General features: G+C 37.8%; 1 protein-coding gene across 2 annotated transcripts; it reads left to right on the top strand.

Moving 5' to 3' along the window:
- Positions 1–1,062: 1,062 nt before the first annotated feature.
- Positions 1,063–11,696, top strand: LOC117300760 (cathepsin B-like). Of its 2 annotated transcripts, none has more exons than XM_033784545.1 (8): positions 1,063–1,169; positions 3,347–3,490; positions 6,440–6,652; positions 7,463–7,572; positions 8,530–8,759; positions 9,063–9,179; positions 10,404–10,532; positions 10,859–11,696. In XM_033784545.1, the coding sequence occupies exons 2-8, from the start codon at positions 3,356–3,358 to the stop codon at positions 10,945–10,947; spliced, it is 1,023 nt and encodes a 340-aa protein (XP_033640436.1). In that variant the 5' UTR covers positions 1,063–1,169; positions 3,347–3,355; the 3' UTR covers positions 10,948–11,696. The 2 variants fall into 2 exon arrangements, with proteins under 2 accessions (XP_033640436.1, XP_033640435.1); XM_033784544.1 differs by lacking the exon at positions 1,063–1,169 and adding an exon at positions 1,566–1,809.
- The last annotated feature ends 5,200 nt before the right edge of the window (positions 11,697–16,896 follow it).

Genomic DNA, 16,896 nt, shown 5'->3' on the forward strand with positions numbered 1-16,896 from the left:
GAGTTTTTCAAAGAAAATGCCACAGTTTGTATGCTTCATTTGGTGAACTAGATATGAACGTTCTTTTTCGATCAGGGCTAGGGATCATGCCTACCGCATAGCGATGGGCTGGTCTTAGTGTGGGGACCACCGGTGTCAGATGCAATTGTGTCCACCATGCAATATACTGCTCCGGACACTTTTGCATATGCAATCGTGTCTGTGGCTATGCGAACACCGTCCGGTGGACATGTACAATGTACATGACTGTACATATTATGTGTGCGCGTATAAAGCAAGCGTGTTGATGCACTGAACCTAGTACGTATATTATATACAGCATGAATATTCACGTATTTTATGATTGCAGTGAATACCCAACGGCCGAACATTCCCATGTCATTCTTGACATGCACTTAGCTTGTAAAAAAAATGGCGAACGTGTTCCGTCGACCAAGGGCGTTTAATTTACTGCAAGGACGGTTTTGCAAGGGGCCGGCAACAACTGCATATGCAAATGTGTCCGGGCGGACCCAACTGCATTATGCAGCAGCGTCCGGGCGGACACGATTGCATATGCAAAACCGTCCTGCGGACATTATTGAATATGTAATAATGTCCTCCGGATAGTATTGCATAGAGGACATTATTGCATGCGACACCGGCGGCAGGCCGGAGTTCCGTTGGATCGTTCAATAATGTGTAAAACTACAAGAGGGCGCTATTTAGGCAATAGACGCAGGCTTCGGCTCAGGTTAGACTTGATGACAAGTAGTTATAAGCGCTGCCTGTTACAAACACACATATCGGCCGTTCATGCAACAGGGATGCACGATCGCGTAGGGGTGGGTATGTATAGCACGTTTCCATTCCCGTAACTTGATTTCAATACTAAGCTCAGGCTAGCTAGGCCCAGCGGAGGATGGAACCTGAAGCCGAAAAGGGTCTAAAAGCCACGATCTCAGACTTGAAGTTTAGTCTATCCCGCAACAGTCACGTGAAATCAGTCACGAGAGTTTCAGTCATGTGATTGTCAAACCGCAGTTATTTTCCTGAACCCATGCAATTGAAGAACCTACCAAACAAGGAATGCTACGGATGCCTATTAGATTAAACAAGAAATATGTTTTCAATGTGTTTATTGCAGATTCCTGATTGATAGTCCGTTATTAAGTATTCAGAACTCGTTGGTATGTATTTGCATTATATTTATGTACTTTTAATTATAAATAGATCTGTTATAACGAAGTGTGAATATTTCATAACGGATGAAACATTTCTAATTTGGTGCTAATCGGATTCCGTCCAAAGCATTTCAAGCAAGTTTACATCCATGAATAACGTCATATATAAGTTTGTAATCTCTCTTTGACTTATTCATGCTGTAGTATTATTAAATTTGAATGTAAAAAGGTAATTACAGAGGGTTATTCCAGCGAGAACATAATTAACGACTGTTTTTTGTTGTTTGTTTATCTACCTCTGGGTTATCACGCAAGGACCAGAAATAAACACGTCACTGATTTTTCACCTTCTACTGAATGGATTCAAGGCCTTTCGTGACTTTGTTTTTTAATAACAAAGCAAAAAAAACCAAATTGACAAAGCACATGACCGACTTGATTGAAGTGTACTCCTACGCCACTCTCTTGTCATACTTTGAGAACAACGAGTTGTAACTTTATCTATCGTTCGGGTGTGTCGTTATTTCACGTCTTTATAACGTCGGGCAATATACTCATTATTGCTTGAAAGTCGCTAAATACTGTTTTACATCGACAATTACTAAAATTAGGTTATTTAGGACAGGTTATGCACTCTTTTTCTTGGGTAAGTTGTTTTGTTGTGATTTATTAATTCAATATATAAACCACAAGGGATTTATTAATTCATTAGAATTAGTTAGATAATAGGTTGATGAGTAGGGCTAGGCATACCCGGGGGAGGAAATATTGAAGTGTGTTTACTGCTAGACTTTTGTTTGTGTTTTTTTACACTGCTAAAATAACAAATCAAACAGGAAACATTCCGCATCATGCGACCACCTTTTCATTCATTAAAAAAACAAAATATAGATTACTCAACAATCAAATTCAAATGAGGTAAAAATTAGGGAAGGGGTAGTGGCAGGATAAAGCAATACTTTGTTTCCGGATGAATTAAATTAAATTTAGTTCAATAAGAATTTAGTTCATATTATCATAAATTTAGTTCATATTGACAATGACATTCGGTCCTCAACTCAATCAATGACAGTATCGTAGCGTCATACGATATTGACCCTCATATGTTTTCGAACCCCCAACTTTGATTACCATTTACCGCGAGATTGTGCAAGCTGCACCGGTGACAGAAGCTATGCAGTTTACTCACGGTCTGTATTTTTATCAGGCTTAATCATGCTGAGAATAAAGTTTCCTGACGTTGGTTATGCTCAAATATTTATAAAATGATTGATTTTTGGTACAAATCACTAGTGCATTATTATGCCAACATTCAAATGAGTCAAAGAAACATCATCCAACCTCGAAAGTTCAAAACAAAATTACTATCTGCTAGATTGAGTTTCATTCTGCTTTAGTCACTAGATGGATCACGTGAGGTGGTTACTATTTGGGATTCTATGGTGTGCCAATATGAGGAAAAAATAGAAATATTTTAAGTGAAAATGACAACAAAAATTGTTTTTTTGATTAACTGCATACTGTAATAAATTCCGATAAGCGTAAAAAATATTATGTCTATATTAAAGAGAATATATCATAGATTGGTTTCTTATCTCCTGAAACAAAACATTACTGGTCTAAAATTGGGGAAAACGGATTGTTATGAAGTGTGTGTGTTTTAAGGGGGGGTGGGGTGTTTTACTACCATGCCTTATGATATCTCTCGATTCTGATACAGTAGCCATAATGCCGTGGGAAAAAATTTAATTAAATTTGTTAAGTAGTAATTGAATAATATTTTTGATTTATTTTGCACGCCATACTAGCTTTGTAATATTCAATAAAATACCAACCAATGAAAGGTGTGAAAACATATGACGTTGCTCCAATGTCGTGCATGCACAAGCACTGTTAATGGCGGACTGTCGCTCGCAACGGAAAACCAAAACTTTAAAAATTTCAACACACCATGAAGTGTAAGTGTTATTGTTAAAAAATTGGATAGATGATTTGAAAAAAAAAACAATCAATTTTCGATTGTGAACAATTTTCCTGTTATCCTACTGAAAACACATGACACCAGGATAATACAATTTGTATATAAAGGTCAATTTTAAACAGTTTTAAAAAGCTTATATTTTATTCAATTTTACTTGAATTGAAGGGCAAATTAAATATTTTCAATATTTATTTTAAAACAGATTTGCAGGATGCGTTTTTCAGTACTTCTTGTGGCATGTCTTGTTGCCTTCTGCAAGGGTGCTGTCTTTCGAGCCACACCCAAAGGCAAGGAACCGTTCATGACCGAAATGAGACATGTTAACTCGATCAAGACCACCTGGAAGGTATCAAACTTGTTTTTATGAATAATTTACTTGTTAGATATTATTAAATGTCATAATTCTTAAAAAGCACTTGACACATTTGATAATTTGTCAAAAGACCACTCGGTATCCCGACGTGTACATAAAAATAACAAACCTGGGAAAACTTGGGCTCAATTGGTCGTCAAAGTTGCAAGAGCAAAATGACTGGGAAAAAAACACTCTTGCTGCATAACTTTGTGTACTTTCAGATGCAAGAAGGGCCTTTATTATTTGAGTGAGAAATGACCTCGAGCAATGAAGAGCTGTTGATAGTATAAAACTTTGTGAGAAACGGCACCCTCTGAAGTAACGTAGTTTTTTTAGAAAGAGGTCATTTCTCACTCAAAAAATAGAAAAGCATAAAAGTTGGATAACTTTCCGTATGGCGCCACCACTTTTTCACTGACTTTTACAAAAAGGGATATATCAATCAGGTAAATTAGATACTATATTATTTCATTTCGAATGAAAAAGTGGTGGCGCCATACGGAAACTTTTCCTAAAAGTTTGTTAAAGTCGTTACCAAGTTTAACAAACTTTTATGCTATTCTATTTTGAGTAATTACCAATAGTGCCCAGTGCCTTTAAGAGTAATGTACATGTACCTACCCTCCAGTTCTCTTTAACTTCAACTATTCCAATTTTCCTCGGAGTTGATCTTTAGTGAGTTTCACAATCTCTCTTTATTAGCCTACATTAGGCCTGTCAGGATTTCGTCAAGACTTTTACTGATTTGTAGATTTTGTTGTCGCGCTGCCTCTGTCTTTCTTAATATTCTCTTTGAAGAGCAGAAGTTATTAAACAGCCACAGATACATGTATGGCAGCCCCTTTGTATTTTATTATCTATTCCTACAATAATAATACTTTAGTAGATGTTCGATTTGCATCGGGATAAAGAAAAATGCATTTTGGTTTTTACCCATACACCGATGTGTGTTAGCTCTGTATACTCAGTACTTACCCGAGTCCAGTGACAAAAACAATATTACTAGTAACAGCGAATAAGGAGAAAAACAACTTACATGCCAGCATCCGTCAAGTTTTGAATTCAATTGAAATCTCCCTTTTTGCCAAGGTCCAGACCTGTTTCCTTTCATTGTACAAACGAAGATGACAATAGAGCTTGATAGGCTGCCACCATTGTTTATCTATTAGTATTGTACTTTGCTTTTAAGGGAGGCAAGTCCAATGGTCCGAACCTCACGGTATACCATGGACAGTTTATTGACCGTGGGTTACGGCCAAGGTTCATGCTTGAAAATATAAAATTTAAAAAACTACATGTAACCCACAGCTGTATTTTGTTTGATTATTTGTTACCTTTACTTTGGTTAGTCAGGGTTTCAATGTGACAATGATAAAAAACAATTTATTCCCCAAAACAAGCTCATCCACCAGTTCCAAAAAAAAACCAGTAAATAAATGTAGCTGGCATTACATGCATCACCCATTAAAAGCAGCCCGAGTCAGTGGAATTGAGCAGTTTTCCACAGGATCTTTCTTATCTGATCAACAGTTAATGAGACGTAAACATCTATATAGGGTTTTGTGTTTGTAAGTTTATTGACACAACAGACTTTCACAGATTCTCTGGTGGCACGGTTGGCTTGTGCGTAAAGCGCTCGCCTCTCACCAAGGTGACCCCGGTTCGATTCCCGGTCGGGGCCATATGTGAGTTGAGTTGTGCGTTGGTTCTCTGCTGTGCCACGAGGGTTTTCCAGACAATCCGGTTTTCCTCCCTCAGGAAAAAATCGAACACTTTCGATCTTGGCTGTGCTCCGTGGTCATAATGGGTTGATGTGGCTGGCAGCTGAATGCGCCCTTGCATGCCTGCTTCTCGAACACGTTGTAGCCGCGTCCTTCGCAATATTCAGCTTTTAGCCCCCCAAATTATTATTATAAAATGAAGTAAATTGAGAAGCGGTATTAAACCCCTTTACATGAGAGCAATTTAGCAAGGGTGCCTTGCTAAATTGTAGCATGGTTGTGAAATTTCACAAAATGTACCTTGTGAAAGGACAATAATTTCTTCTCTACTGTCCAAGTTCCCTTGCAAAATCTTGTCAGACATTGCTACTTTTTTACAACCATGTTAAAATTAGGCAAGGGACCCCAGTTAAATTGCTCTCGTGTGAATAGCACTTTAAACGCTAACATACATTGTAAAAGTAACTTTGAATAATACAAAGCAACCAACTTGAGAAATCAAAAAAGAAACAATCAAAATTTCTCTGCTGCTCTTCCGTAAATCAGTTTGACACCAGTAGTAGGCTTGTGGGTCAGGATCACTGGCCTTGGGGAAGTGGGTTCCAGGGTGAATGTTTGTTCATAAATACCTAAGACAGTTTATCCATTCTGATTGGTCGATAGGGCATCACGAGGGGTTGTTTGAACAGATGATACAACACCAGTAAAAAGTGTTGAAACATGGGCGTGACACGCGAGCTTGCACCTGTTCTTATAAGACAGTTTCTTCATTCCTATTGGTCGAGAGCAACGGCTGAAACAGTTGTGCCACATCACGCGATACGGGCGATGCGCACAGCATGCCCTTATAAGGAGTTGTTTACCCGAGGGCCTTGACTGGGCCTTACCATTTCACAGCTGAAGGGGTGTTGTGTTGAAAGAAATCATTAAACAATTATAATTTTTGCATTTATTTTACTTTTTGACCAAAAAGTGATGATGTTTTTGACCGAAAAGGTATTTATGAATGGGAATCAAAGTGTGTTGAATCGGTTTTCAACTAGTGGTTTAAACCCGCCGAGGCCTGGTTCTTGATAATTTACCTCGACTTTGTCTCGGTAAATTATCAAGAACCAGGCCTCGTTGGAATTAAACCACTAGTTGAAAACCTCTTCACCACACATTGATTCCCTTAGTTATACTAACATCACTCTACTATAATCTACTTTGTGCCTTTTAGGCTGGCTCCAACTTTGCAGGCTACTCCAGGGAGGATGTCGAGGGACTTATGGGAGTGCTCACCCCGACGCCAGAGAAGTTCAAGCTACCTGTGAAGAAACCACAACAATTTGGAGTGCCACACTTTCCCGATGAGTTTGACTCTCGAGACAAGTGGAGTAGTTGCCCAAGTATCAAGGAGATTCGTGATCAGGGGTCTTGTGGATCATGCTGGGTGCGACAAAAACTGTTCCTGTGGTTTAATAATAATAATAATAATAATAATAATAATAGTTGTGGCTTCTTATAAAGCGCACATGTCTGTCACCCAGTGAAGCTCCTGGCGCTGCAACATACAGTGTTTCCTGCCAGATTTTGGGACTATGTTTGAATTATGAGACCTAATTCTGATAGCACCATGTAATGTTTTACAAGGTGCTGTGGCGCAATTTGCTGCCGATCAGACCAGGAACACCGGGGCGAACCCCTTCTCTTAACGATAAGTGCACTAGGTTCTTTACCATGCGTTACATAACACATGGGACCAACGGCTTAACGTCCCATCCGAAGGACGAAGCACTGGTTAAGTGTCTTGCTTAAGGACACAAGTGTCACGGCTGGGGATTCGAACCCACACTCTGCTGATCAGAAACACCAGAGTTTGAATTCGTTGCTCTTAACCGCTCGGCCACGACACTTCCACAAAGTTTAGACTAGATTAGGTGAGATTTGGTTTATTGCCTTGGGTCTCGTGATTAAAAATACAGAGAAATTTGAAAAAATTGACATAATTCAACAATAATTCTGCCACATACTACAGGCCTTGAAAGTTCCAGTGGTGTGTGATCTAAATATAGTTGCCCTCCTTGTCTGTTCAGGGATTCCCTTTTGCACTAAGTTGTATTTCGATGTTTGTGCAATAAAGGTGCTAAACTAAATCGCCTTGCAACAAAAATGAGCTGGGTTTTGGTTGTTTCCTTTTAGCACAATCCTATAGAATCTATTATTTCTAATACCTGTTTTATGTTTATACACGTGTATGCAGGCATTTGGTGCAGTTGAAGCCATGACAGATCGGATCTGCATCTTCCATGGGGTTCAATTCCACTTGTCGGCAGAGGACTTGGCAACTTGCTGTGAAGACTGTGGTAATGGGTAAGCATCACTGCCAAATTTCAAAAAGCTCTTAAAGCCATTGGACACTTTCGGTACAGAAAAAAAAAAAAGTTCACAGATTTACAAATAATTATTAGGGTTTACAGAAGGTAATGGTGAACGACTTATCTTGATATATTTTTCCATGAAATGCTTTACTTTTTGAGAAAACATTAAAACAATATCAATTCTCGATATGACATGGCAAAACGTGGGGAAACAAGGTTGGGTTTTCCCGTTATTTTCTCCCGACCGATTGAGCCTAAATTTCAACAGGTTTGTTATTTTATATATAAGTTGTGGCACATGAAGTGTGAGCCTTGGACAATTTTGTTTACCGAAAGTGTCCAATGGCTTTAAGCAGAAAATATTGCTGAACAAATTTCTTTGCTAAGGAAATATTGAGTTGCAGCAATGTAACTGTTTTTGCTTCTAAAGCAAGATTTTTAAGTTTTTGTACTAACAGGTTTTGTGAAAAGGATCAATATTGTACGGCGCTGCTTACATTTGAGTTGAGAATTGCCGCTTACAGAAGCAGGGAATTCTGCACAAACTTCAGGCGTATTAATCATGGGTTAGCAGGGTTTTTTTTGCTTGTGGGGTCATTCCATGCCAAATCACCCAGTGGGTTAAACCCTACCCCTTTCAAATTTGGTCAAATTTGGTTTATGGGGTAATCGTGGCTCAAGAAGCTCAAGTTCCAAATTTCAGCTCCATTCGATAAACGGTTTTGAACTTGTGCGCATGTGCACTCCTCGTTACAAGGTATTCTTTGCTTACACAGCTAGCACAGAAAGTCGGCGCTTTCACTTTACAAAAGCTGAGAATGATGATCCTGAACATTGAATTCAGCTAGGCAGAGCCTTACAATTTGGCCAAGCTGTTTTATCCAAGGCGGTTTACCTTCCCTTTTAAGATGTTCCTTGATAACTTAGATGCACTTCTCTCTCCACTCAGGTGCAACGGAGGTTTTCCTGGGGCCGCCTGGCAGTACTGGAAAGATACTGGCATAGTGACTGGTGGTCCTTACAACAGCTCCCAAGGATGCCAACCGTACAAAATACCAGCGTGCGACCACCACGTCGTCGGTAAACTCACGCCATGCAAAGGGGATGATCCTACACCAAAATGCGCTAAGCAGTGTATTTCGGATTATAAGGCGACATATGAGCAAGACAAATATTTCGGTATGTTGACATAAATTTTTGTTTTTCGATATACTTTATCATAACAATCCACCCAGATGCGTATAACATATATATTGTCAATTCTTCACCATATTTTTCTTCTTAAGTCAAAAAAGTTCTGGGGAAAAAAAGAAACAGTTTTTAGAAAATTTTGGGTTGACTAAACAAAGAGAAATTGACTAAAGCAGGATGTGACCTAGCGACATTAAGATTTCTGTGACGCCGCTCAACCAACTAAGCCATCTTACCTAAATTGTTGCTCTGAATTTCACAATTTTTATTTCTTCTTTTCATGAATTACAGGAAGAAGTTCTTACTCTATTCCTCAGAACAATTCTTACATCCAGAGTGAGATAATGACAAGTGGACCAGTAGAAGCAGCCTTCTCTGTCTACTCGGACTTCCCAACTTACAAAACAGGTAAAGTCAGCATCGTAATATTATGGTGGCCCTGAAAGGACACCACAAAACGCAAAACATGTGCACACAGCTGTGTTTGTGGTGTAAACCGAGGACTTCTCTTTGTTCTCCCATTGTTTGGACATAGTTTTAGTTTTCAGACGTTCCCGTTGGTTTTGTACATGAAATCGAATCGAGGAGGTCCTCGGTGTGACTTTTCACGGATCCCCTTTTGTTGAAGTCCTCAGTTGGAATGTGTTATATGAAGTGCCTGCTCTTTTTGATTCCTTGTAATTGTCATGCGTGTAATAATTGTGGGATATTTTGTTTGTGTTTGTTGTATGTAAAGGGGTCAGGTGCCTTCAAGCATTGAGTGCAGTATTCAATGGTTTATTACTATTATTTATCTCAATGTTGTTGTCAGTGTCAGTATTATCATAGTCATTGTGACACAACACTTTGCTTAGCAAATAAGATTGATTAGCATTGCAAATTATTAAACCTGAAATCGTTCTTATATTTCTTCCTGTATAATATTTCTTCCTGTATAATATTTCTTGGCTTCCTATAATATAGAGTTTCTTCCTATGTAATATTTCTTCCTATATGATAAATATTCCTATTTAATATTTGTTAATGTCTTATTTGTACATCATCCAGGAGCATGTTTTACAGAGATACTATGTAAATATTCACCCTTATTATATCGTGTTGCACCCGGGCTGGCTTAGTTTATTTACCATTTAAAACACAACAACTGATATTAATAGATTAATGATTAAAAAAAAAAAATTGTGACAATGTATTTTGTAAGTTTTAGTATTTTGTATAATGAATCGGACCGTATTCAAACAAAATGAACCTTACTTACCTTAATTGGTGATACATGTGTTTAAAAATGGTCAAACGGTTAGAAGGTTCAAAGATTTATAAGGTATTATGAGTAGATTTTAGGCCTAGTTTACTACTTGGTTTTTAGCTTTTGACAAAACAGTTTTGAAAAAAATGTATAACTTTTTAAGCGTTGATCATTCTGAATAACCCCTCTATGACACCCCGAACAAAAGATATTGACAAAATAGCGAGACTAGAAAGCTAGGGCTAGAAAGCTCAGTTGGAGGTTGTTGGTTCGAGTCCCACTCTTGTCAATTTGTCTTTGTTTAACCCCCAAAGCCTTGACACAACTTGGAAATAATGCCCATTCTCTTCTCTAATGAACAAGCTGTGTTTAATTAACGTGAACAGGTGTTTACAAACATGAGACTGGAGATTTTCTCGGTGGCCATGCAGTGAAGATCCTTGGCTGGGGGGTGGAGAGTGGAACAGACTACTGGCTGGTTGCCAACTCATGGAACTCTGACTGGGGAGATAAAGGTAAGAACACAGGCTCCAAAGTTTGTACAACACAACGAACAAAAAAAAACATACCAGCTGATTTTCAAAATTCAAATTTAACCATAGGGCCATTAGTTTGTATTTGTGTAATAAGAACAACATGTATCAATGACTATAGATGTAATCAGATGTACTATGTTGTGCATGTAGTTATAGTTCCATTGGTTTTGCTCTTTACTGCGCTTTGATCTTGATGTAAAGGCGCTTTACAAATATTTAGTTGTATATATATATGTAACACACATCGGTGTAGATGTGTAAAGTATTAAACCAAAATTAATGTGTTTATTGTTGTGTCTTGACAGGTTTCTTCAAGATACTGCGTGGAAGCGATGAGTGTGGCATAGAGTCATCTATTGTTGCAGGCACACCTGGCATGCCTTCATGGCTTTAGATTCAACCTTTGCTCAATATCACTGCACTGCTTACCACAGACTTCTGCGCTTACTGTGATCTGTTAAGTGGAGAATTCCGCGGTAAGCAGAGCAATTAGATTGGGCTCTTGTGTTGTTGTCACAAGTTTTATAAAAGCAGGGCTTGAATTTGGCGGAAAAATTCACAAGACTGCAGGGTTTAGTAGCTAAACATTTTTACTGGACCTACATTTATTTTACATTAAAAAATGAGTTGATCAAGTACTAAAAGAAGATCTATCTCATTTGTCATGCTACTCGATACTGAACTGAAAATACATATCGGGTTTATTTCAACGTTTTTCACAAAGACTTTGATATTAAAGATGCCGCACAGACGAGATATTACTATTATTAGTCATTGAGCTTGTCCAGTCACGATTTTACTGGCCCAACGGTAAACGTTCTGGGCCTTGGGCCTGCAGTCCAATGTTAATTTCGAGCCCTGAAAAACCTTGAATATGGGAGAGCAGGCTGTGTCCAATTCAGTGGCTTTGGCTGTGACTGTTGCTAAGGGTGTTGCTATGGATGTGCGTTACTTCAACACTTGATGATGCAGCGATCAAGCCGTAGCCGTAGCCTCCAATTTGGACACAGCATCTTTCAGCAGTTCAAATGGCTTATATTCCAAAGACTGCAATCAAACAATGTATTACACAGTTCTTATACTTGTATAGCATTTAATCTTCCAGTACGCGCTAATCCACCAATCAGATGCCTGGAACTGGAGGTGGTATAAAAACCTATATACTACTTCCTCTGTTTTTATCGCACAGTGCGTATTGTGAATGTCAATGCGCCACGCTCCGTATACGGACAGTGCAAAAATTACATTTCAAACTTTGTGCGCTTCGTCGCAAAATAACGCTCTGAAATCTTAAATTTTGCGCGTTGCACGTGAAACTGGAAGATAGTTCGTTATAACACGCGCGCTTGTGATAACTTATAATATCATACCCAAGGGAGTCTCAAAGGGCTCATCATTTTTTCTAAAATGTTTGCGGAGCAACGTTAAAAATTAAAAGACAGTATTTACATTGATATAGATTGCTTCTGAAAGATCAGCAAATATATTGTAGAATAGCGATTACTACGGCATGTTGTTGACATTGTATACTTAAAAAAAGTAACGAAATGTTCATTTAACTGTTTCTAAGGCTGAATATGCAATCAACTCTTGTGCATGACCTCAAGCTGAAAAAGAATCCAGAGAAATATTAAATACAGTGAACACTATTGGTAATTGTCAAAGACCAGTCTTCTCACTTGGTGTATCTCAACATATGCATAAAATAACAAACCTGTGAAATTTGAGCTCAATTTGATGTGGAAGTTGCGAGATAATAATTTTAAAAAAATCACCCCTGTCACACGAAGTTGTGTTCGTTTAGATGGTTGAACTTGTCAATACACAATGCATATAGTGAGTATTAAGCTACATGGGCAAACACACATAAATAATGGCTGAATAAAGCCTGATTCGCTCTGTTGAAATTGTAAAACGGCGTGTACATTGATGTTATAATTTAACCAACAATTCTCTTTTCATAAGAAGTCAAAAATAACAAGTTTTGTACCTTTACTTTTTGAAATAATGTGAACTTTGTACTATTGTGAATAACTGCACTTTCCTTCGTTTTCTATTAAAATTTCATAATAATTGAGCTTGCAATAAATATACCGCATATGCATATATATGCATGCAGTTAAAACATACTTTTCTCTTTTAGTTGTGTTAATGGTTTTTGTTTTGTGTGATGTTTTAAAAATTCCAACAAAAACTGTTCTACCAACATGGTCAAAACTAAAGGTATGGTGCTGTTTGGTTTTGTCAATGAAAGAAAGTTACAAAAAAAGTAGTTTTTAAAGTTTTAGTTTCTACTTGTTTAGAAAACAGAAAAAACTGATGGTGTGTCTCCGTCGACAATGTCGACAATGTCAACTCCATGCACATTTAGCGCAGTGACGTGACAGCGGTTTTCAACCACACATCTTGGCGCAGCATTCACAATCTGACACAACAGAAATTTGAATCCCCAAATTCGCCTTACAGCCATTGGACACTTTCAGTAAACGTATTGTCCAAAGGCCCACACTTCGTGTTAAAAAAAACAAACCTGAGAAAATTTAGGCTCAATCGGTCAACGTAGTCGGGAGAAAATAAAGGGAAAAACCACCCTTGTTTCCGCACGGTTCGCCATGTCATGACATGTGTTTAAAATAAATCCGTAATTCTCGATATGGAGAATTGATAATTGTATTAGTGTTTTCTCAAAAAGTTGAGCATTTCATGGAATAATATTTCAAGAGAAGTCTTAAACCATTACCTTCTGTAAACCCTGTAAGTTATTTGTAAATCTGTGAATTTTTTTTTTCTGTTCCGAAAGTGTATAAGGACCCAACATTTTCGAAAAAGTCTTATTAATTTCTAAATCCAGTAGACGATCAGAGCATACTGATCGAAACGTCGAGTAGAAACCAATGGTTCTTTTCAAAACCACCCCAACTAATCCAGAGATTTTCATTACATGGTGTTACTTCAAACCTCTCTGTATTGATTTCTAATCAACGAGGGCATTTCATACAAAATCTTAATTCGCAGGATGCTTACTACCAACTACCATTAAAGCCATTAGACACTTTCGGTAAACAGTATTGTCCAAGGCCCACACTTCGTGTATCACAAGTGATATAAAAAATAACAAACCTGTGAAAATTTAGGCTCAATCCGTCATCGGAGTCGGGAGAAAATAACGGGGAAAACCCACCCTTGTTTCCGCACGTTTCGCCATGTCATGACATGTGTTTAAAATAAATCTGTAATTCTCGCTATTGAAAATTGATATTGTTTTAATGTTTTCTCAAAAAGTAAAGCATTTCATGGAATAATAATTCAAGAGAAGTCTTTCACCATTACCTTCTGTAAACCCTGTAAATTATTTGTAAATCTGTGAATTATTATTTTTTTTTGTCTGTAATGAAAGTTTCCAATGGCTTTACTTAAAGGCAGTAGACACTACTGGTAATTGTCAAAGACCAGCCTTCACAGTTGGTGTATCTCAACACATGCATAAAATAACTAACCTGTGAAAATTTGAGCTCAATCGGTCATCGAATTTGCGAGATAATAATGAAGGAAAAAAACACCCTTGTCATGCGAAGTTGTGTGCGTTTAGATGGTTGATTTCGAGACCTCAAGTTCTAAATCTGAGGTCTCGAAATCAAATTCATGGAAAATTACTTCTTTCTCGAAAACTATGGCACTTCAGAGGGAGCCGTTTCTCACAATGTTTTATACCATCAATATCTCCCAAAAACCCGTCACCAAGAAAGGATTTATGCTAATAATTATTTTGAGTAATTACCAATAGTGTCCACTGCCTTTTTAAAAACCATCTTTATAACAAGTAGGATTTAGATAAAAGTTTGAAAAACATTTGAGGTCACTACCACTTGTCCAAACACTTTTCAAAGAACCAAACACCTTGTACAGCAACAAATACTTTGCACTTCATCATGTTTATTTCCAAAACATTTAAATACACCTCCAGATAAAGGCAACATTTACAGAACAAACAGCACCAATTATACATGAACTCGTATCAGTTGAAATTACAAAACCCCCTAGCATTGGACGTCAACGTTGATGAAACCTGATGGCTGAAGAGCTATCATTGGCAGAGTCATGGATAGCGCGTTCCCCAGAGTTGCAAAATATTTCAACAAGAAATCACTAAAACATTATTGGGAATATCTTTAGAATTACATTCAACATGATAGGAAAAAGATTTCCATAATCCAGGAAACTTTTTAATTTGTTTATCAGAACATACATGTACAAAGAATGGTTTGTTATAAGGTAACGTTCAGCGGAATCAATGAACCCTTTTTATGAAACGTGCTAATTACATTCAGGCATGCGTACAGACCCTGTTGGTTGGCAAACGCCATAGAATTGTGCACTAAACAGACGCATAATCGCGTCTACGTCAGGCACCCATTACCTGCGTACAAAACAGCGCGATGTTCCCAAATTTTTGCCAACTAAAATGTTAGTACGCAGGCACTTTGTGCAATGTCCATATTTCATAAAAAGGGTCTATTGCATGGAATGTTAGCAGCTCTGCAGCCGATTTCACGAAACGCTAGGATTAATCCTATCTCGAGTTAGCACGAGTTACCCGTCCTAACTTAGGATGAATTCAATGCGTCCTACGTATTTGAATACGGAACTGAACTCATCCTAAGTCCTAAGATTTATCCTAAGTTAGAAAGAGTTTAGTGAAATCGACAGCAGGTGTGTGCACTTTTCCACTATTGTCAGCAAAGTTGGCCGCCAATGCAATAGGTATATAAATCCTATATTGTAAAAAAATCTCCTCTAAATTAAATGTCTTGTAGCCACAATGTTTTCTCTGGACCATATGTATTTTTAAAAAACCCTAATATTTCTGTCAGACAAAACAGTTTTAAATCCTAAATCAATTTTAAGACAGGCAGATTAGTAACTTTACATGTACATGACTCCAATAACGCAATCTTCCATGATCATACTACACAGACATAAAAAATCTAATCAACTAATAATAGTGTTATGTAAATAACATACACAGCCTTTTTTGTACCCGTGCCAAGAAATATTTAAGATGAAAAAATGACCTGAACGTCAGGCTTGGAATTTGATCTTTGAAAGAGCAATGCCATTTTCATTTTGCAGAGGGCACTTCCATTGGAATATCCAACCTTTGAAGGGCACCAAGGCCAAGCCCAGGGGCAGCGGAGGCAATAAGCCTTTTTGAGGTATGGCGGACGTGATAGGCACGCGTCACACGCAGCGACTGATGCCACGCTCACCATGTGGTCATTAGGTTTACGTGTAAACGCCGCGTCGCCTAAAATGTGCACTTCACTGAATAACATACGTTCTATTTCTATGGTCAATACGTACAAATTTACCACAACTTTACAGTGTTGTAGCATTGTGTCCGCCTCAAAAAGGCTTATGGTCTGCGTGTCATTCCAAGCCTGCACTATTGAACCTAAACTACATGAAAACATATATTATACTGCACATGATTTTAAAGTTTAAGTGACAAGGGGTGGATTTCACAAAGAGTTAAGACTAGTCTTATGTCGAGTTAGGGCCAGTTATTCATCCTAACTTAGGACTAGCCACACGTTTTGTATATCTCCTAGGACTAATCCTAAGTTAAGACTAGTCCTAACTCTTTGTGAAATTGACCCAAGATGTCTATACTACATAAGAAAATCAGAGAGAAACTGACTTTAATAATTTGTAATGTGCTTGATTAGCTAATTCATTTTGAGGAATAAATTACAAAGTACATGTAAATCATTACTCAAAGCATGTAAACCTATATATATTTGGTTTGCGGTAACACCATGTGTGTATCTACTTGCCAGGTACAGTTTGTTCTTAGAGAACTGTCTTTCTTTATTCTACTGCTGCGCAGTAGATTTGTCGGATGATCGGGAGACTTCTCAGATCTGAAAAGAACTGTCCTGCTTTAAGAAAGACAGTTCTCTAAGAACAAACTCTACCTGGCAAGTAGATACACACATGGTGTTACTGCAAACCAAATATATATTGATACCTCACCATGCAACGCCTCAAATCCTATACATCTAAACCTGTTACTGAAATTTATACTAGCGCACAGCACCTAACACTTCATAGCACCAAAAATAGTTTCTGTTGACCCAATTTCATAGAAATAAAAGCAGTCAATGGTGCTTAAAACTTTCTTGCTAAGCAAAACAAAAAACAGACAGCATACCAGTTGGCAATTGCACATGTGGCATTGTATTTTGGTTGGTTACCTTATTCTGGTAAGCATAAATGTAAATTGGTCCCGTGTCCAATTTAATTGACCTAGTCGGCATATAAATTTGACAAATACAGACAAATC

Source organism: Asterias rubens, chromosome 16 (genome assembly GCF_902459465.1).
Source record: "Asterias rubens chromosome 16, eAstRub1.3, whole genome shotgun sequence".
In the NCBI taxonomy this organism is placed as follows: domain Eukaryota; kingdom Metazoa; phylum Echinodermata; class Asteroidea; order Forcipulatida; family Asteriidae; genus Asterias; species Asterias rubens.